General features: G+C 38.1%; 1 protein-coding gene across 6 annotated transcripts in view; it reads right to left on the bottom strand.

Moving 5' to 3' along the window:
* PCSK6 (proprotein convertase subtilisin/kexin type 6) overlaps positions 1-19,640 on the bottom strand; it is a 248,155-nt gene that overhangs the window by 177,129 nt on the left and 51,386 nt on the right. For all 6 annotated transcript variants that reach the window (XM_020963650.2, XM_020963644.2, XM_078151174.1 and 3 more), the window contains exons 3-4: positions 1,241-1,351; positions 710-853 (exon numbers count right to left, since the gene is read on the bottom strand). In XM_020963650.2, coding sequence (XP_020819309.1) covers positions 710-853; positions 1,241-1,351 — 255 coding nt within the window. The remainder of the gene's footprint in view (positions 1-709; positions 854-1,240; positions 1,352-19,640) is intronic.

Consider the following 19,640-nt stretch of genomic DNA (forward strand, 5'->3'; position numbering starts at 1 on the left):
AGAGCTGCATACCAGGGTCAATGTAGCCAGCTGCAACGTCATGGCACATGTAGAAGAAACAGGCTATATTTCCACCTACCATCCACTGAATTCATAATCATTCTCAGCTGCGGAAATAGAATTAACCTTATTGTTTTCTAGGGGTAATCTTCTTTTAAAGGTTCTTCTTGGAGTTCCTTTCCTCCTGACAGTCTATCACATGTTTCATCCCACCGGGTGAACTGAAGTTTCTTGATATCAATGACTGTCCTTCCTTCCTTCCTTCCTTCCCTCCCTCCCACTTACCTACCTACCAAATAGGTGCTACCATAGTGCAGCTAGCTACATTTATATTCTTTGCCTGTAGCATACAATCTGATCTGGGACATAGATAAGAGTCAGGATGAGATGAAGCCAGATAGCAAGTTGACAAAATGTAATTTTTCAATGTTAAAAAACAAAACAACAAGCATTTGCTTGTGAAATTTCAATTCAGATCCTTGGTTCTGAAGACTCAAAATAGTTTAAGCAAAGTTAAAATGGAGGCTGCTATAAAAGAGGCTTGGATTTTTATAGAAGGATGTAATTTTCTGGAAAATCCAGGCGGAGCCTTTTAAAGGATATTTCTCTTTGGAGAAAAGTAAACAGACAATATAAAACAATCCTATGAGGCTATACATTATTGCATGTATACCAAGGGAAGTATAAATAACATGGAAGCTCAACTTACATAATTAGCTGCTAGGTCTGGGTGATTCCTCTCTATTCCATCGTCCAGAATGGTCACCACAACATTTTTCCCCGTGTAGCCTCTCTTCCATGCTGCAGGGACATTCATTTCTGATCGGCAGCGACTGTGCTTATCCCCGCAGTGCTAAGCAAACAAATGAATCCCCAAAACGCATAAGCTGAACCATAATACATTCTATCTATCCAACTGGTAGTAATTTATGAGCTCAGGCATGACTATATTCATGTATGCACATGAACAAATAAAAAATAACTCTTCACATGCTTTAAGTAACAGGCCTTATTTCAAATAACTAATTTATTTCCCCAGGAATAAAGATGAAATATTGCATTTTGTTGTTCTGTTCTAAGCTATTTCTCCATCATTTCTGTAGAGAGGCATCATCTCTCTTCCAATGGATTTTTCCCTATCCAAGTATTCTTTTGGGGAACCTGATCATTTAGTCACAAGAATATGTATAAAATTGACTAATACCTAAAACATCTCCGAAAGGAAAGCACTTCTGCTTACCATGTACCACATGTTGGACCATATTGGGTCATTGAAATAAATGGAATGCGCATCACTTCGAGCATGCCTCTTCACTCTCCGTTTAACTTCTTGTTGTTGTAGCCACTTCACCTACCATATGAGAAAAGTTCATATTTATTTATACTGTTACTTCCTACTTTCTGTTGCATCACATGTAATGTAGATTTTCATCTTCATTATCATCATCATCACCCTCATAGCTAACATCTACATAGTGTTTGCTATGTGCCAGGCACTGTGCTAAGCCCTTTATAGCTGTTATTTGATTTATCTTCATATATCACCATGCCATTGTAAAGTTTCAGATTCTAAATTTCAGGAGACAGGACAATACCCGTTTAACTTACTTCATTAATTTTGTCAACCTAGGCATCTTCAGATGCCTCTTTGTGGCATAGAAATGAGCATTGGTTCTCTACATCTAAACCAGTAGTGTATAGGCACCAGAAGATCCTACCAAAGCTTGGAGTACAGTATGGGGCTGAGCAATGTAAAGTGTCTGTCGCCTAAGAACCACTCAAGCTCAGTTCAGAAAGACTCATAGACCAGAAGGTTGGTTGGAAAGGGATGAATTTTTCACCAAGATCAAACTGTGAAGACAGTTTATTAAGGTAGGGAACTATGATATCTACGACAAAAAGAATACTCATACCTACAAAATCAAGCATCTTTAAAATAGTGAAAGAATTTGAATCAGAGTGATTGAATTTATGAAATGGGAAAAAGGTGGATGGCAAGATTTTTGGGGGACATTCTCCTGAAAGAAGTCCAAAATTGGGATGCCTGGTCACCTTAGTCCTGAAGCATTACAAGGGAAAAGTAAGCAATTACATAGAATGATGATGAGAAGAGAATAATGTAAGTACGAAAATAATGATCTCTTTCTCATGGGAAAATTTGCAAGAAAAAGGAATTCACTGGTTCTAGCAAAAACCTAGACTGGCTTTCTACTTTGGTCATCTGTCTTGAATCTACTGGATAATTTCCTTTGCAAAGCTAGAGTCCCACTTAGATGGTCACACAAACAAAAAGGTAGGAAGGTCTCTTCTAGCCTATCCTCACATGGATCACCACTAGGGAAAAGAATAGAATAAATACCCTCAATGTGGTTTACACAGGAAGACCTTTATAAGTTCCACCTTGGACACAAACTGGCTATGTCATCTCAGTCAAGTCATTTAATCTCTTAGTGAACCCAAGCAACTCCAAGGCTAGAAATGGAAGGGTTGGTGCTGACCTGCATTAGTACAGGAAGTTCCTTACTGAGACTTCCCTAGGAAGTAAAATTACAGATCAGGTTTCAAAACAAAACAAGTTAGCAAAAGACAACAATTTTTGTGAAAAAGCCTATCTTAGGATGCTGAGACAAAATGCCTTCTTAAGAAGGGACTGGAATAATTTAAAAGGTACAGTACTACAGCACTCACTACAACAAAGCTTATATGAGCTTATTAAATCCCGATCAATAATAACATATTTTTCTCTTCAAAGTAAAACATAATCTCTACAAAGCAAAATACAATCCAAAGAGCAATCTAAACTCCAGAGTGAACGCTAAATAAAAATCCCAAGTGTAAACTACCAGGTAATTCAAATGAACTATCAAATATTTCTATGGCAAGTCAGCCTATAAATTCAAACACCATTCATAATGTTCCCTGATGACACTTTGCAGGTTCATCATTTACTAAAGATAGATAGATAGATAGGTAGGTAGGTAGGTAGATATACACACATATTACACACAATAACTTTTACTTGACAGAAAATAGCTATACTCTAAGACAACATTTCATTTAAAATATATCATATTTTAAAAAAACACAATCACACATACAATTAAGCTCCTCGGGATTAATTGTTTTGGTAGTACAGAGACATTCCCATCCCCCTTCTAGTGTGTAAGTTAATTATTACTTGGTCACAAGTTAGGTGTTTAGTAAGGTACGCTGACTTCAATTCACTTTTGATTTGGAAGAATTAATGTGAGAACCCGGGCACCTAAATTATCACTAATGAGTAATTGTAAATAATCAAGTTTGGAATATTCTGCTGTTCTCTCATAAATGGTCCTGATGTTAGGATATGATGATGTGTCAGGCTCCCACAACTCAAGAATTTGGTCCTTAGTCCTCTCTTTTTGGACACCTCCTTGTAGCAAGCCTTTGATGGCAACACCCTCTCAGGTCAGTTACCCCCTTTAATTAATAAGAACTAGGCATACAAATAGGTTGAACCAAACTACCACTTTTCCTAAGGAGCCGATGCTGTAAGTCAAGGTATGAGGATTTATAAAGGTAAAATTATGTACAGGCAGACAGTTAAGGTACAGATATACAAATTGGCTTATGTTCTGTGCATACCTATGTCTGTTAATTGTTCCCTTGAATTCAGCATTTCAGGCCTTCTCCCATGTCTGGAATGCACTCCCTCCTATACCACCTCTTAGAATTGCTAGCTTTCTTTAAAGCACAATTCAGGTGCCATTTTCTTACAGCCGTTTCCTAATCCCACCAATGGTGAGATTCCCTTTTGAAGTAGCTCTGTCTCTTGAAATTTCTTTGTATTCCCTTATCTGTATACATGTTGCAAAATCCCTGGCTCCTGGGGAGGTAAAGACTAGTGGATGACTTGTACTTGGGAGTTATAAGGTACAGACAGGTGAAAGGCCAGCTGGGTATTTACAGTAAATTTGACATTGATATGGTGAGCTTCTAGGGGCTGGAAACCACCAGGCTTCTTAAGCAAGGGGAACTAGCAGAGGTCAGAAATGGTGGACATCAAAGCTTAAGTTCCTGTCAGCAATGGGATCAGCCACTGGCTAACATGCTTCTAGCCAAGGAAGACTGAGTTTAGGAAGGAAGGAAACAATAAAGGAAGGAAGACCTTTTGGGCAGGGAAGGTATGATTTTTGTCTTTGCATTCCCAGCACTTAACACAAAGTAGATGATTAATACATGTTTGTTGAATAAAATTAAAAGTAGCTTGTTCCCAGTTTTTCACAATTATAAATGATGCTATTATAAATGTCTTTGAAAGGAGAAGGGTTTTTAAAATAATGCTATTAGGGTACAGCAACAGTAATAAGACTGGCCAAAGGGTACAGTTATTTTTATGAAATGCATAGTGCATTACTAGTCAGTCAATAAACATTTATTAATCACCGATGTGCACCTTTGTGCAAGGTACTGAGCTAGGGATATACAAAGATGCAAAAGATAGTCCCTGAATTTAAGGAGCTCACAATCTAATGGGGAGAAAAATCTAATGGAGGGAGAGATTGCTCTCCAAATATCAAATTGCTCTCCAAAAAAGATTTCACCAATTGGTAATTTCAATAACAGTATATGTATGTATTTATCAATAGCTCCACCAGTATTGTTTAGTCATTAGGCTTTTGGTTGCTGTGTTAATTTGGTAGTCCTGAAGTAATACCTCAGAAGTGTTTTTTGTTTCTTTGGTCATTAGAAAAGTGGAGTTTTAAAAGTTATTATTTATAAGTTGTGAGTCATTTGACCATTTTTCCATTAGGAAGTTGGTATTTCCCTTGAATATTTGTAACTGTTTCTTGCAAAATTTTGGAAGTTTTGTTCCATTTGCCACAAATTTTTTTCTCAATCTGTAATTTTTCTTTTTATTTCAGTTACATTATTTTGGTTGTAGAAGGGTTTTTTTTGTTTATATAATTGAATCCATCTAATGGTCCTTCTTATATGTTCAATAGAGAACAACTTATCTCCTAAGTAATGCTTAAATAAATTACCCCATTTTATTCTATTTCTTACAGGTTCTTTATTTTGCTTAACTTATGGTCCCATCAATAACATCTCACTTTGATGCCTTATCATGGAGTGGAGAGGGCTCTGGGTTCTTTAAGGCTATGAGAGAACACAAGCTCTGACAAATCTATCCAGCTAGACAGGCTCTGAGTGCTACCCTCCTGATGAACTGTACAAGTTGGTCACCAATTAACATTATTGTGGTTAAAACAACCCAAGAAGAGTGTGGAGGCATGGAAAGTTTTGAGCTATGCTGTTGTTGGGAATATTCCACACTGATAAAATCACAATTCCTTAAAGCATGAATCTATTATTCAAGTGGAAATTGATATATCATACAGTGAGATTAAAATTATTTTCTGCCATCCTGCTATGTAGGTTTTTTTTATAGTTATTAAATAATTAACCCTTTCTGCAGTGTCTATTTTCTATAGCTGTATTGAACACTGACTTCTCCATTCTGTTCCATTGGTCTATTTTTATGTTTTTGCCCTATATAAGATCATTTTGATAACTGCTTAATGTTTTTGAGTCTGAGAATTTGATACAGCTACTTATTGTCACAACTATTTTCAGTTACTATTGGGACCATTGAATCTTCTAAGTATACAAGTTTGCCTTCAGTAAACATTATTTTGACTTCATTTCCTATGTTAATCTCACCAATATTTTTCTTGTTTTATGGTGATTGTTAACAGTTCTGATAATATATACAGTTAAATTGGACACCACATATTTCAATACTGCCATGGCTACTGACAAAGGTAGCAGTAGCAGGTACTATCTTGCCAGGTTAAATTGAGACAAAGTTGGTGGGTGGAGCTAGCAAACACTGACAGCATTACATGCAGCAGAATTCTTTGCCAAATGTTCAACTTCCTGTTTTCAAACTTCGCAAAGTCCTGCAGCCTGATCTCAGACCTCACTTCTTGTTTGCTCCCTCTGACTTTTTGAGCCTAATTTTGACCCAGCTTCCACTCCAGACATTCCTTTCCACCTGTCAGCTTTACAGCCTATATCTTGACAAATGCCCTTGGTTGGACTTGTCACTGGAGTTTCTAAGCCCCTAATAGTGTAAGAACTTCTCTGCTGCAGCATTCTTCCTACTCACATAAAGTGGGAAAGCTTCCAACAGCACCAGGAAACCTGCCTTTGACAGGTTCCACCCCAACCTCATCCAGGGTCAACCTATGGGGACAGGATGGGGGTGTAAATAGTATGCTCCATGTTGTGTACCTGTTTGTTTGTTTGGCAAAAATGCTTTAAGTAGTTTTCTTTTATGTGTTGACCCTTGTTTTTCCACTCAATCCTTTTATCTACTTGAGGAAAAATCTTCCCCTTCTTTAAAACCCTTAGCTACCCTTCAAGAATTAGCTCAGCTGTCTTCTATAGTGCCTTCCCTGATCCTTAGTTATTAATGTTCTCTCTTTCCTCAAATTATTCTTATTACATATCTAACTACATGCTATATCCTCCCCTGCTCCCCCAACTAGACTGTAAGATCCTGGAGGGCAAGAACTATTTGTCTTTTTTTTTGTCTCTGTATGTTCAGTATCTAAAATAGTATCTTCCACATTTGCAGGTACTTACTAAATGTTTATTGACTTGAATTAAATTTTATCAAAGGTCTCTCCTTTCTACATCTTCTAATGTGAGCATATGACCTTTAAAATATTTCTTGGTATAAAATGATAAATTATATTGATATTTTTCTAATGAGATTCCATTATGTTTTTGGTATTTCTTGCTTCTTATAAGAATCTGACTCAAGTTATTTAGGTTTTGTTCTTTGACTTGCTTATTATCTATAAAGCATTGCACCCCCACATTACTTTGAGAAGCTAGGGATGCTGTTATGATAGAAAAGGTAGTCCCAGGAAAAGATTGAGGTTTGTGATTTTCTGCCCTGGGTTGGATGATGCTGTGTCTTTGGTGGTTGCCATCTCAATCAATAAATCCATCAACAAGCATCTATTAACCACCTAACGTGTACGTGGAACACTGCCCTCCTCTTTTCTGCCTCTTAGAATCTCTAGCTTCCTTCAAGAGTCATAGGACTTTCTCGGTCCCCATAGCTACTAATACCTTCCCCTCTAAGGATACCTTGTATCTCCTTTGTGCTTAAAAAAAGGCAAATATGGTTCAGCAAATGGATACTTCACAATCTTGAGGAGAAAAAAAATAGACACAAACCCTTCATGCTAATGGGCTGTTGTGGTTTGAACAATAACAAGCATTGGATGGGGGAGGGGGGAAGGGAAGAAGGGAGGGTAGGGAATAACGAGTGTGCTAGGCATCTGGAGGAGTGCGGAAAAACCCAAAGGAGACAAGGGCTTCTCAGGTTTGATCGTGGTTCTGTGTGATCACACATCACGGCTTGCTTTCTTCTGGGCAGCAGCGGCAGGCAGACCCAAGATGGCTTTGAGGGACTGCAGACTGAAGTGCCATTAACAGAGTCCATCTGGGCTCCCAGGAAGGGGCAGAGCCCTCCAAAGAAGAGAAGAGGCAATGTGGTGTTCTTGGTGGCCCAGTCCTTTCTGCAGCCCAGAGGAAGGATGACCCTCATTCCTACAACATAAGCCTTTCCAGTTTCTTGGGATTCTCACAGATGCCCAAAGCCCAGGTAATGTGCACACATCTGCCCCAGTTCCCTGGAGTACAGTCTTCAGATAGGAAGAGATCTAAAGAAAAAAGTAGGATAGGCTGATTCATTTGTGCAACGGCTTCACTTAAATCCAATTCCTACAGAGATCAAGAGATCATCTGGTGATGTCATTGGTCCTCTTCAAAAATGAAGGACAAACAACAACAATCTTGTATGTACCTACATACATACATATTGTCTCCCACATTACAAGGTAAGCTTCTTGATGTCAAGGACTCTTGTTTTTTCTTTATATTCCTAAAGCTTCCTGATACATAGTATGTGCTTAATAAATATTAGCTACTTGATTGACTAACAGGCACTGGGCTAGGGAAGCAGTAGAGCCTATTTAGACCCTTTCTTCTGACTCCTGGCACAGGCAGAGTCACATTACTGGCCTATTAGTTCCCAGCTTCTGCTTAACTTAATTCTTTTTGCAATTGTCTTCAATCTTCCATCCAGACACCTGAGTTTCCTTTTTGATCTGTGATCTAAGCTGAAAGCTAGTGTTACTCTGTCTTTCTTGGCTGGTCAGAAGACTATTTCGGTGACTCATTACCAACTAACTCAGCATTCAGCTTTAGCACATAGGAAACAGTAATTTAGCCCACAACACACAAAGACAACATCTTACTGCCCAAAAGGAATTTTACTAACAAAGTCATTTTGTTAGGGAGAGACTTTGTCTCCATATAAGTCACTTCTTTCTATACCCTCAGTATAGGATAGTTAGCAGGCTACATATAGCCAAAGAACTATAGAAGAAATGTAACATTTGTACAGATATCTTTAACTGTTCTACAGCACTTGTGAAGAAATGATGAGCTTCATCTCTCAAAACTTAAAAGAAAACTTTTTTTCTTTTTCCTTTAAAAACTCTTTAGCACATTCCAAAATACTGTTCTACTTAGAAGGGACACAACACAGATATACACATGAAAATAAAACAGTGCCAAATTAAAAAAAAAAGCACATTATGTACTTTCGGGCAGTTTATTTTGATGTTATTTTAAATTGAAGCTTTGCCCTTGATCATGTCAGACTTTAAAAGAAGGAAAAAATAATGACACCAAGTCCCTCAAAACTCCTATGTTCTAGGCATTAGGAGTTTCTACTGAAAAAAAAAAGCATCTATAAGCTCACAATAGCATATATTTTCAACATCACTGGGCATATGGACTTCTATGCTATGGGGTTTAGAAATAAAAATATTTCTAAAAGTAAAAATAAGTTTGAAAGTAACTCAATTAAAAAAGAAAAAAATGAAAAATTGAATGTATGATTAGAACATAGTTTCCCAACTATGTTATGAAGAATCTTTACTTTTTCCATTTGCATGGGAGGACTAGAAGAGGAGAATTAGAGGAAGTAATGAATTAAAAGGCAAATCTCTTAGAGCAAAAGAGAGGACACTCACCAATGGGAATTCTAAGGATTCACATCATTTATATTTTCCTGCAAACCAACCCCTCTCCCAAATGCACCTGTTTTTGTCAAAGGCATTCTTTCAGTCATCCAGGCTTGCAAACTTGATCTCATCCTTCATACCATATTCACTTGCCAAATCTTGCCATTTCTACATCCCCTAGTTCTCTCACATCTGTCCCTTTCTTCTCACTCAGATGGCCACCAGTCGTAGTTTAGGCCCTCATTTTTTCAATTAATTTGGGGATTTTGTTTTATTTATTTGTTACATTTTAAATTCTGAACTCCCTTTCTCCCCACCCTGAACTGGAGAAGGCTACTCTTTCTCTCTCTCTCTCTCTCTCTCTCTCTCTCTCTCTCTCTCTCTCTCTCTCTCTCTCTCTCTCTCTCTCTCACACACACACACACACACACACACAAAACTATACTATGTATACTTCTATTTTTCAGTTCTTTCTATGGAGGTGCATAGCATCTTCCTTCCTAGGTTCTTTGCAATTTCATAATACTCAAAATAACTTAGTCATTCACAGTTGTTCTTCTAACGATATCTGGTACTGTATACAATGTCTTCTTGGTTCTGCCCATTTCACTCTTCATTATTCATGCAAGTCTTTCCATGTTTTTCTAAAATGAACCAGCTCATCATTTCTTACAGCACAGTGATATTCCATCATCATCATACACCACAGCTTGTTTAGCCATTCCCCAAGTGATGGATATACCCTCAATTTCCAGTTCTTTGCTACCACAAAGAGAGCTGCTATAAATATTTTTATTAAATAATATTTTATTTTTCTTCCAATTATATGTAAAAACAATTTTTGCTATAAATATTTTAGAAGATGTAGGTTCTTTTTCTTTTTTTATCCTGATCACCTTGGAAAACAGACCAAATAGTGGTGTTGCTGGGTCAAAGAGTATACACAGTTTTATAACTCTTTAGGCATAAGTCCAGATTGCTCTCCAAAATGGCTGGATAAGTTCACAGTTCCATCAACAATGTATTAGTGTCTCAATTTTTCCAGATCCCCTCCAACATTTGTCATTTTCCTCTTCTATCATTTTAGCCAATCTGATAGGTGTGAGATGATATCTCAAAGTTGTTTTAACTTACATGTCTCTAATCAATAATGGTTTAGAGCATTTTTTCATATGACTATACATAGTTTTGATTTCTTCATTAGGAAACTACCCATTCATATCCTTTGACCATTTATCAATTGGGGACTATGGAAACTGGACAACTGGACTATGGAAATATTCTTCTAACTGGTATAAGTGCTTCAAGTCTCTCTGTACTCCAATCCATTCTGTACTCAGCTGCTAAAGAGATTTTCCTAAAGTATAGATTTGACCATGTCATTCCCTTACTTAAAACTCATGAGACTCCCTATTACCTCTAGAATCAAATGTAAGCTCTTCTCCCTGCCATTTAACACCTTTCACAACATGGTCCTCTTGCTTTAACAGCCTATTACATTTACTTGGCTTTATGCACACAACAATCCTACCCAATTGTACTATTAGTACAATTTCTTATAGGGCAACTAGGTGGCACAGTGGATAGGGTGCCAGGCCTAAAGTCAGGAAGACACGGATTCAAATTTGGCCTCAGACATTTATTAGCTGCGTGACCCTGGGCAAATTACTTAACCCTATTTGCCTCCATTTCCTCATCTGTAAAATGAGCAGGAGAAGGAAATGGTAAACCATGCCAGTATTTTTGCCCAAAAAAAACCCCAAATGGAATCATGAAAAATTGCACACCGCTAAAATGACTGACCAACAATGAAACAATAACACTGTTCCTTGTGCACATCACTCCACCTCCTGTCTTCATTATTTTGCATTGGCAATTCCTCAATGTCTAGAATGACTCTCCTCTCACTGCTGCCTCTCACAATTCCTTCTTAGCTTCCTTCAAATATCACCTTCTACAAGATTTTCCTGATTCTCAAAGCTGCATTTACCTTTCCTCCCCAAACTATGTTGAATCTACTTATACATGCACATGTTGACCCCCAGAATATAACTTAAATTTCCTGAGGACAGGAAGTGTTTGCCTTTTGTCTTTGTATTCCTAGCTTATTCCTTGGCACCTAATAGACAATAGTGGCTCAGTGGATAGAATGCTGGATCTGGAATCAGAAGACCTGAGTTCAAATCTAATCATTTAACCTCTGTTTACCTCAGTTTCCTCAACTAAAATGGAGATAATAACAACACCCATCTACAGTGATCTAGAAAAGATCAAATGAGATTATATTTGTAAAGCATTTAGCATACTGCCTCGCAGGTAGTGGGTGCTATATAAATGCTTGTTCTCTTTCCCGGTAAGCACTAATTGAAGATTTACCATACCAGGCAAGGCTTTAAGATATACAGGTAGATATCAATTTACTGATTGGCAAACTAACTCTAAGAAGTTCAAAGAGTTCTTCCCAATGCAGTGGCAGCAAAAGTACTGTATCTTCCTTAATAAAAAAAAAATTGGAAATTAGGCACAAGGGGAAATGTCACATTAGGCTTTGAGGTTTGCTTAGAGCTTTCTCCAAGGGCTCCACCATTAAAGTGAAATTATCAGGTTTCGGATTCTAAACTTTACAAATATGCTGTAACCAAAAATAGCTTTGAAAGATTATGCTTCTGAGAAGGAAGTGTAGTTTGGGTTTTAATGTCTACGAGAATGACATTTGTTGGCTTTTTAGTGGTGCCTGACATTCAGGAAGGTCAAATATAAGTGATTTTGGAAAGGGCAAGGTTTGCCAAATGCCACTTATAGCCCATACAAACACAAATCATATTTCTTAGGGAATCTGTATAAAGTACCTGGACTTTTCTAGGCAGCAGTTGTTTAAAAAAAAGGGGGGGGGAATGTAGCCCCTTACCCTTCTAAGTTTCCCTCCATTTGCAAAGTCTTTCCTTAGACTCTAATATACTCATCAGAGTGTGTTTGTATCCTCAGCACCTGGTACAGTGCCTATTACATAGTAGACTCTTAAGAAATGCTTTGCTGATCAATTGAATGAAACATGAAGCTCAAAACGGTGTCCCTTGCTACTTTATACATCAAGAGATCTATTATTTCACTGGCAATCAATCTATAAACATGTATCAAGTGTACACTATATGCCAGGCACTGTGCTAAGCATACTCCTTCCACTGAAACAGATAGCAACCCCTCTACTCTTTAGTAGATGGTCCTCATGAACTACTGTGGCCAAAAACATTCAGCTCCTGGCAGCCAACTTTCTGGCACTGAGCCTCTTCAATCTTGGCCAGGCTGGTCCTTGGATGACAAACACATTGTCCATCACCAGATCTGTTCTTGAAGCCTTTCCAACACAGTAGCAAGAGCTGTTGGAAGGTTGGGCTTTGCTGTCATAGCTTAGTTCCTCCCCCCCCAACCCCATCCCCACCACAACAAGGCATCTTAGTAAGATTCTTCACTTATCAATATCAAAAAATGAAACAAAGCCAAAGTTCATACCAAATTGTCAGAAAAAATAAAGAGACCTCAAAGAGTCTTGGCAATGCTCTGAGTATGCACCCTTTAAATCTGGAATTACTCCATTATTAACATGATCTCAGGTGTATAAGAGTGCCCTAGTGTGGTTTCCTTGGGGATGCCTTTTAAATTTTCACTACTAACTTTTCACTTGTAAGCCACTGCCACACTGCCAAAATATCAGAGAAAAGCATTACAAACTGTTGGTCTTGGATAAGGTGAACAACAGATGGTGGTTTTGCAGCTTACACTAATGGAACCAATGTTACATAACTGTAAACACTAGGGCAGAGAAGTACATCAGCTGTCCTTCTAAATAAGGCTATTGATCTATAATCGATTTCTCAAACACGAGCTCTGCCCTAAAACTCTGCCAGCTAGAATGCAGCACAGAGAATTGTAGATATTACCAGAAGAGCTTAGCAAGGTTTGGGTGTTGGGGTGGGGTTGGAGAAGATAAAGAGACTCACGGGGCATCAAGAGACCCACTTCAAATGTGTAAGAGCAAGACTGGTCCCCTGTCTACTCAGAGTTCTGACTAACTCAAAAAAAGCCAACTTAGCAAGCGCTATTAGGGGTCCTAAAACAAGGCATTAAATATAAAGCCCACTTTACTTAAACACTGTAAAGCTGTGTGAATTACCCACCTGCTAAAGATGTTGCGCTCTCAGATAGCTGGGGCCAATTGATTGTTGGGCACCGGCTAGTTTGGAGAAAGGGCAAAGGTAATGAGAGATCGCACAAGTCAGCTAACTCCTTTCTTTCTCTTCACAGACATTCCCAAAGGAATTCTTGCCTTTATGAGTGGCTGATTCCTACCCACTCCTCAGAAATTACAGACTAAAAGAAGGTATGGTTACTGGAAGGTGGCTCCAGATGAGTCGTTTAGAGAAGATGACAGGGAATTCAATAATCTTTTAAAAATATTACACATGGGGCAGCTAGGTGGAGCAGTGGATAGAACACCAGCCCTGGAGTCAGGAGGACCTGAGTTCAAATCCGGCCTCAGATACATAACACTTCCTAGCTATGTGACCCTGGGCAAGTCACTTAACCCTAATTGCCTCACCTAGGGGAAAAAAAAGGAATAAAAATATTACACATGACAAATTGGGGCAGCTATGTGGTACAATGGATAGAATGCTGGGCCTGGAGTCAGAAAGACTCATCTTTATGAATTCAAATCCAGCCTCAGATACTTAAGAGCTGTGTGACCCTGGGCAAGTCACTTAACCCTGTTGGCCTCAGCTTCTCAACTGTAAAATAAGCTGGGAAGGAAATGGCAAACCACTCCTGTATGTTTGCCAAGAAAACTCCAAATGGGGTCACAGAGTCAAACATTATTGAAACAACTGAACAACAACAACATGAGAAATTACTATATGATGCTTTGGCTCATTTAAAACAAATTCTGAGAACAGGAATCCTCTTATAGTCACTATCTAGCTCTTACAGACACTTAGGAAAGTAACTTCACCTCTCTGTCTTCACTCAGTTTCCTCAGGTACAAGGGGAGAGAGTTGGATAAGATGACTTCCAAAGAAATCATCCAGCTCTAACATTCCAAATTTGTGAAGTTCTGTCTTTACTGAAATGAAGATCTTTGCTCAACTGTTCTGAAGACTTTATCTGTCAACCTCAAAACAAATTTAAAGTCTGCATGAGAAAATTTTTATGATGAATTTGGAGGGGGAAATGTTGGTTACCAGCATATCTAAGGTTCTTTCAATAAATTAATCAATCAATAAACATTTATTAAGTGCCTACTATTGTGTCAGGCACTGAGCTAAGCCCTGTGGATACAAAAAGAGGCAAAAGACAGTCCCTGACTTTAAGGAGCTCACAATCTAAAAGGGGAGATAACATGCAAACAAATATATACAAAGCAAGTTACATGTAAGATAAATAGGAAATAATTGAATAATCTGATATCAAGAGTGGTTGGGGAAGGCTTCTCGTAGAAGGTAGGATTTTAGTTGGGACTTAAAGGAATCCAGGGAGATCAGTAGGCAGAGGGAAGGGGGACCATCATTCCAGGCATATGGGACAGCCAGAGAAAATGGCTGAAGCTTGAGAGATGGAGTGTCTTGTTCAAAGAACAGCTAGGAAGCTGCTGTCGCTGGATGAAAGATGTCAGGGAATGCCAGGGAATAAGACGTAAGAAGACTGCAGAGGTAGCACGAGACTAGGTTAAAAAGGGCTTTGAATACCAAACAGAGAATTTTCTCTTTGTTCCTGGAGGCAACAGGGTGGTGTGGTGGAAAGTTCTAAATCTGGGGCCAAAGAATTCAATCTGAATCCTAGTTCTGCCAGTTACTACCCTTTGTAACCTTGAGCAAGTAATTCAAGCTTGCTAGGCCTCAGTTTCCTCATCTATAAAATGAGAGGTCGGATGCAATAATCTTTAAACGCCTTTCCAATTCTATCTCAAAAATCCTCCGATCTAGAGATTCAAGGAAGAAACAAAAGTTACTCAATCAGTAATACCTTGGTGCTCCTCATGACATTCCTCACTGGCTAGTCGAGCACTGGACAGTTGAACTGCAAAAGGCTTCACTAAAGTAAAGTAACTTAATAAATGCCTATTGATTGATATAGGGACCATATAACTGAAAGATGTCTCCCTATTTTCTCTGAAGTATTTATGATGAATCCTAGGAGTCTGTGCTATTCTCTTCCATCTCATTTATCCTTTTCCTTAAACACGGAGAGTCTATTGAATGCTAGGCCAGCTCATAACTATCTCCTGAACAGATCTATAAGTCAGCAAATTGGACTGGCTGGCAGTGAAGAAAAAATTTATAAAGAACCTGAAGGAGCAGATGGATATCCAATAAATGGTCTCAGTCCTGCATGGTCTTTCATGAATATAGAAATGGGCATTACAGGGGCATTAAGAAACAATTTTTAAAACATTTGCAAACATTAATTTAATGTCTGATACTCTTAAGGTAATCATTTCCTAATGGTCATTGGAACAACTGAACCTCATTCATATTGACATTCTCACTATAAATGAAACCAGATGTTACGGCTGAGAACCCAAGAGAAGCCAGGCAGCTGTGCAGGGAAGAGGCAGACAGGGCAGATGTCTACAATCATTAATTACCTCCTCTTGGCTTTGAAAAGAGTATCAAAAGCCTGTTAATCAGTGGACAAGCATGACTAGAAGCCAACCCTTGGGTGTTTGTTCTCAATAGCTTCCAACTCCTTCTGTCACCAAGTATGGAATGTGGGGACCTGAGTATAGACCAAATGTTAATGTCGTACTTCATGAAACTAGAGCAAAAGTGTTTCTAGAGAATATGACTATGTGGAAGCAGAGGAAGTGTCAATTTTTGTGAGTCAGTGCATGTATTTGTGGGAGTTGTTCTGAGGCAATTTGAGGGTGAAGATACCTGGCAGCTTGTGGGTGATTTATAATAACAGGGTCATAGATGTAGAGCTCAGAAGAGATCCTGGACAGCTTGGCCCAACTCTCTCATTTTATGGAAATCTTATTTTAGGTCTTAAGTCTTCTTCTTTGAGAGTTAAAATGTACCAAAATAAAGGCCTATTGCACCAACCATTATTACCCTATCCAACTCCACTGTAAGACTTTCTCTATGTCCTCAGACCTCAAGAATGGACTGGAACAAAGAACTTGATAAGATGCTCTAACTAGGGTGGGGAACCTATGGCCTTGAGGCTGTGGCAAACCATGAAACAAAGAAAAATACAAAATAGCACTCAGTTCTGAGTGTTTTTTCAGAGACTGGCAAAATGTAGGAAAAAGGAGAGAGGGTGCTAAGAATTACACAATTTTCAGATTCTATATGAATTTCAACTTGGTTAGTAGTACTCTCAGCACATACTACTAGAGGAACTTAATTGTATAAATCTTAGAATTTTCACCAAAAAACAGAATAGAGAAGAAAATTATAGCAAAAATGGAAGGATGGCTCACATGCCTAGATAAGCAAATAAGTGAGTTAGTTTTATTGTGCATCCAAGTCATTTCATGGGATATGTGGTCATCTGATAGTACCTGCAAAAAGACTACCACGAAAATAATTGTACCTTATGCACCAATATCTATTGCACAGGATGAAAAGGAAGATTTTATCCAGAAATAAAGTGATCCACAAATTAAATCAACATATACTTTGATACTCAACGACTTTATTGTAATGGTGAGAATAAACAAGAACAGAGGAAAAAATATGAATTAGAAATGAGAAATGGGAGAGGCCAAACACTTATAGACTACATAAAAGCTTCATGCTTATACATCATGAATGCTTTCTGAGAAAAACTGGAAAATGCTAGACATGGTGAGCAAATATCATTAAAAAATGAAATTGATTATATTTGAAGAGATGAGTCACTCAAGTCAGTCAACAAGCATTTATTAACCACTTATTCTCTGCCAGGCATTGTGCTAAGTGCTGGGGATACAAATAAGGGGGAAAATCACAGTCTTTCCGTTTGAGGACTTCACTTTCTCATAGAGAAGATGACATGTGCATAAAAGATACACAAAGTGTAAATGAAAGAAAATCTCAGAGGAAAGATAAAGGTCTCTTGCAGAAGGTGAGATTTGAGATTAGTCTTTTTTTTTTTTTGCTGTTTGGTGAGGCAATTGGAGTTAAGTGACTTGCCTAGGGTCACACAGCTAGTAAGTGCCTGAGGCTAGATTTTTAAACTAGATTTTGAGGTCCTCCTGACTCTAAGGCCAGAGTTCTATCCACTGCACCACCTAGCTGCCCTTGAGATGAGTCTTGAAGGAAGGCAGAAGCAGAAGTAAGGAGGGGAAGCATTCTAGGAATGGGAGACATCCAGTGAAAAGGCACAGAACTGGAAGATGGAATGTCATATGTGAGGAACAAGTTGGCCTGCGTAGTTGGATCATAGAGTCTGCAGGGGGAATAAAGAGCAAACAGACTGAAAAGGCAAAAAGCATTCAGGTTGTTGAGAGCTTTAAATGCCAAACAGGGGACTTTATATTTGAGCCCAGAGGTCAGAGGAGCCCACTGAGGTTTATTAAATAGGGGGTGGACATGGGCAGACACACACTTTAGAAAAGTTGTTTTGGTAGCTGAGTGTAGGACAGATTAGCAATGGGGAGAGATTTGAGGCAGGGAAACCAGGTAAAAGTTATTGTAATAGTCCAGGCAAAAGCTGAAGAGAGCCCATACCAGAGCGGGAGTTTCATGAGTGGAAGGAAAGAGGTAATTTATTCAAGAGATGTTGTGAAGGAAGAAATGACAAAACTCAATAAAATATCAAATACATGGGGTGTGTACAACAGATTGGATATGTAGAGTGAATACGAGTAAAGAGTTGAGGGTGACACGGATGTTGGAAGTCTGGGTAACTGGAAAGATGGTAGTACCCTCAATAATAATAGGAAAGATGGGAAAAGAAGAGGGTGTGTGTGTGTGGGAATATAATGCATTCTGTTTTAGAGAGGAAATAGCTCATTTGTTAATGAGCTGTTTGTGTATAGTCAGGTCACAAACATTTCTGTAACAAGATCAAAATTAATGCAAAGCTAGAATAAAGAATAAAAAAATTTTTAAAGATGGCATGTAATTAAAACAATTGCATTTCATTTACTCAAAGAAGTTAGTGATTTTTAAAAATATTTTATGAAAGAAAGGACATTTATACCAATCATAACAATTTTATGTAGATGTTTAACTGATATAAATCAACTGCCACATTAATTAAAACTAAAAAGCTTAAAAAGTACCTTAACAAATTTTTGATATACTTGCCAAGTAGTTATGGCAGCCAAAAACAACACCAGTTTAGAATATAAATTTGTTCATAAAATCTACATAGAAGGATGGTAGTAGATCATGAGCTATATTGCTTCATAAAACAGAGCAAAGCAATGGAGGTTTAAACCACTTGAAGAGCTTGGCAAGAGACCCAGCTAAGCAAAGTCACCCCAGAGGCACTCATGGATAAAACTGGAAGGATGACAACAAATGAACAAATAACAGAATGAAACATGGAAAAGATCTGCAAAAGTATGTCTACCTCTTTTTACCATCAACAAATCTACTACACTTAGACTGTAATATCATAATCCCAGATTTGCTTTTAGAGGAGTTAGAAATAGTACCAAAAAGAACAAGATTGAGAAAAGAAGCTGCATTAGACTAGGTATACAAAGAGAAAGTCCATGCTGGAGGCAACAATTGTGAAGGAGCTAAGTGATTAATTCTTAAGAGATCTGAATGAGGGAGAGATACTAAAGGGATGGAAAGTCTGGGGCCCTATCACTACTTTAAAAAAAAAAAAAGGTGACAAAAGAAAACACCATCAACTACCAAGCTAGATGCCTGTTGTTCCATTTATAAAAATTTACAGGAAAATTATCTATACATCATTGAAAATATCTTTAAGCAGATATTATAAAGGAACAGAAATATATTCCTAAAATGTGATATTCCTTAGTGCAGCACACCTTTATCATCACGTAGTTGACTGAAAGATCCCACTGTGCTTATTTTTTTTCTGACTATAAAAAGCATTTGTTTCAGTGGAGCAAAAAGACTACTTCAAAGGCTCTCTTCCAACAAAGTATCTTACATACATACATCAAAATTATATGACTACTTCAAGAACACAAGACAGGGATAACTTTGATGATATTTTGGTCTTTACTATCAAATGAGGCATAGAACAATATGTATGCTCACCAAAGGTATTTACCGCTGTCATGAAGAAGATCTGGTTCCAATTCCATGTCACACAAGAATTCCTTAGAAATGATGGGGCAGCTAGATGGTATGGTAGAGTGTCAGGCCTGAAGTCAGGAAGACTCATCTTCCTAAGTTCAAATCTGGCTTCAGACACTTAGCTGTGTGACCCTGGCAAGTCACTTAGCCCTGTATGCCTCAGTTTCCTCATCTGTAAAATGAGCTGGAGAAAGAATGGCAAACCATTACAGTATCTTTACCAAGAAAATCCCAAATGGGGTCACAAAGAGTGGGACGTGACTGAAAATGATAAAACAACAAAAGAAAC

This window comes from Phascolarctos cinereus, unplaced genomic scaffold (genome assembly GCF_003287225.1).
Source record: "Phascolarctos cinereus isolate Bilbo 61053 unplaced genomic scaffold, phaCin_HiC Scaffold_3;HRSCAF=262, whole genome shotgun sequence".
Taxonomy (NCBI): domain Eukaryota; kingdom Metazoa; phylum Chordata; class Mammalia; order Diprotodontia; family Phascolarctidae; genus Phascolarctos; species Phascolarctos cinereus.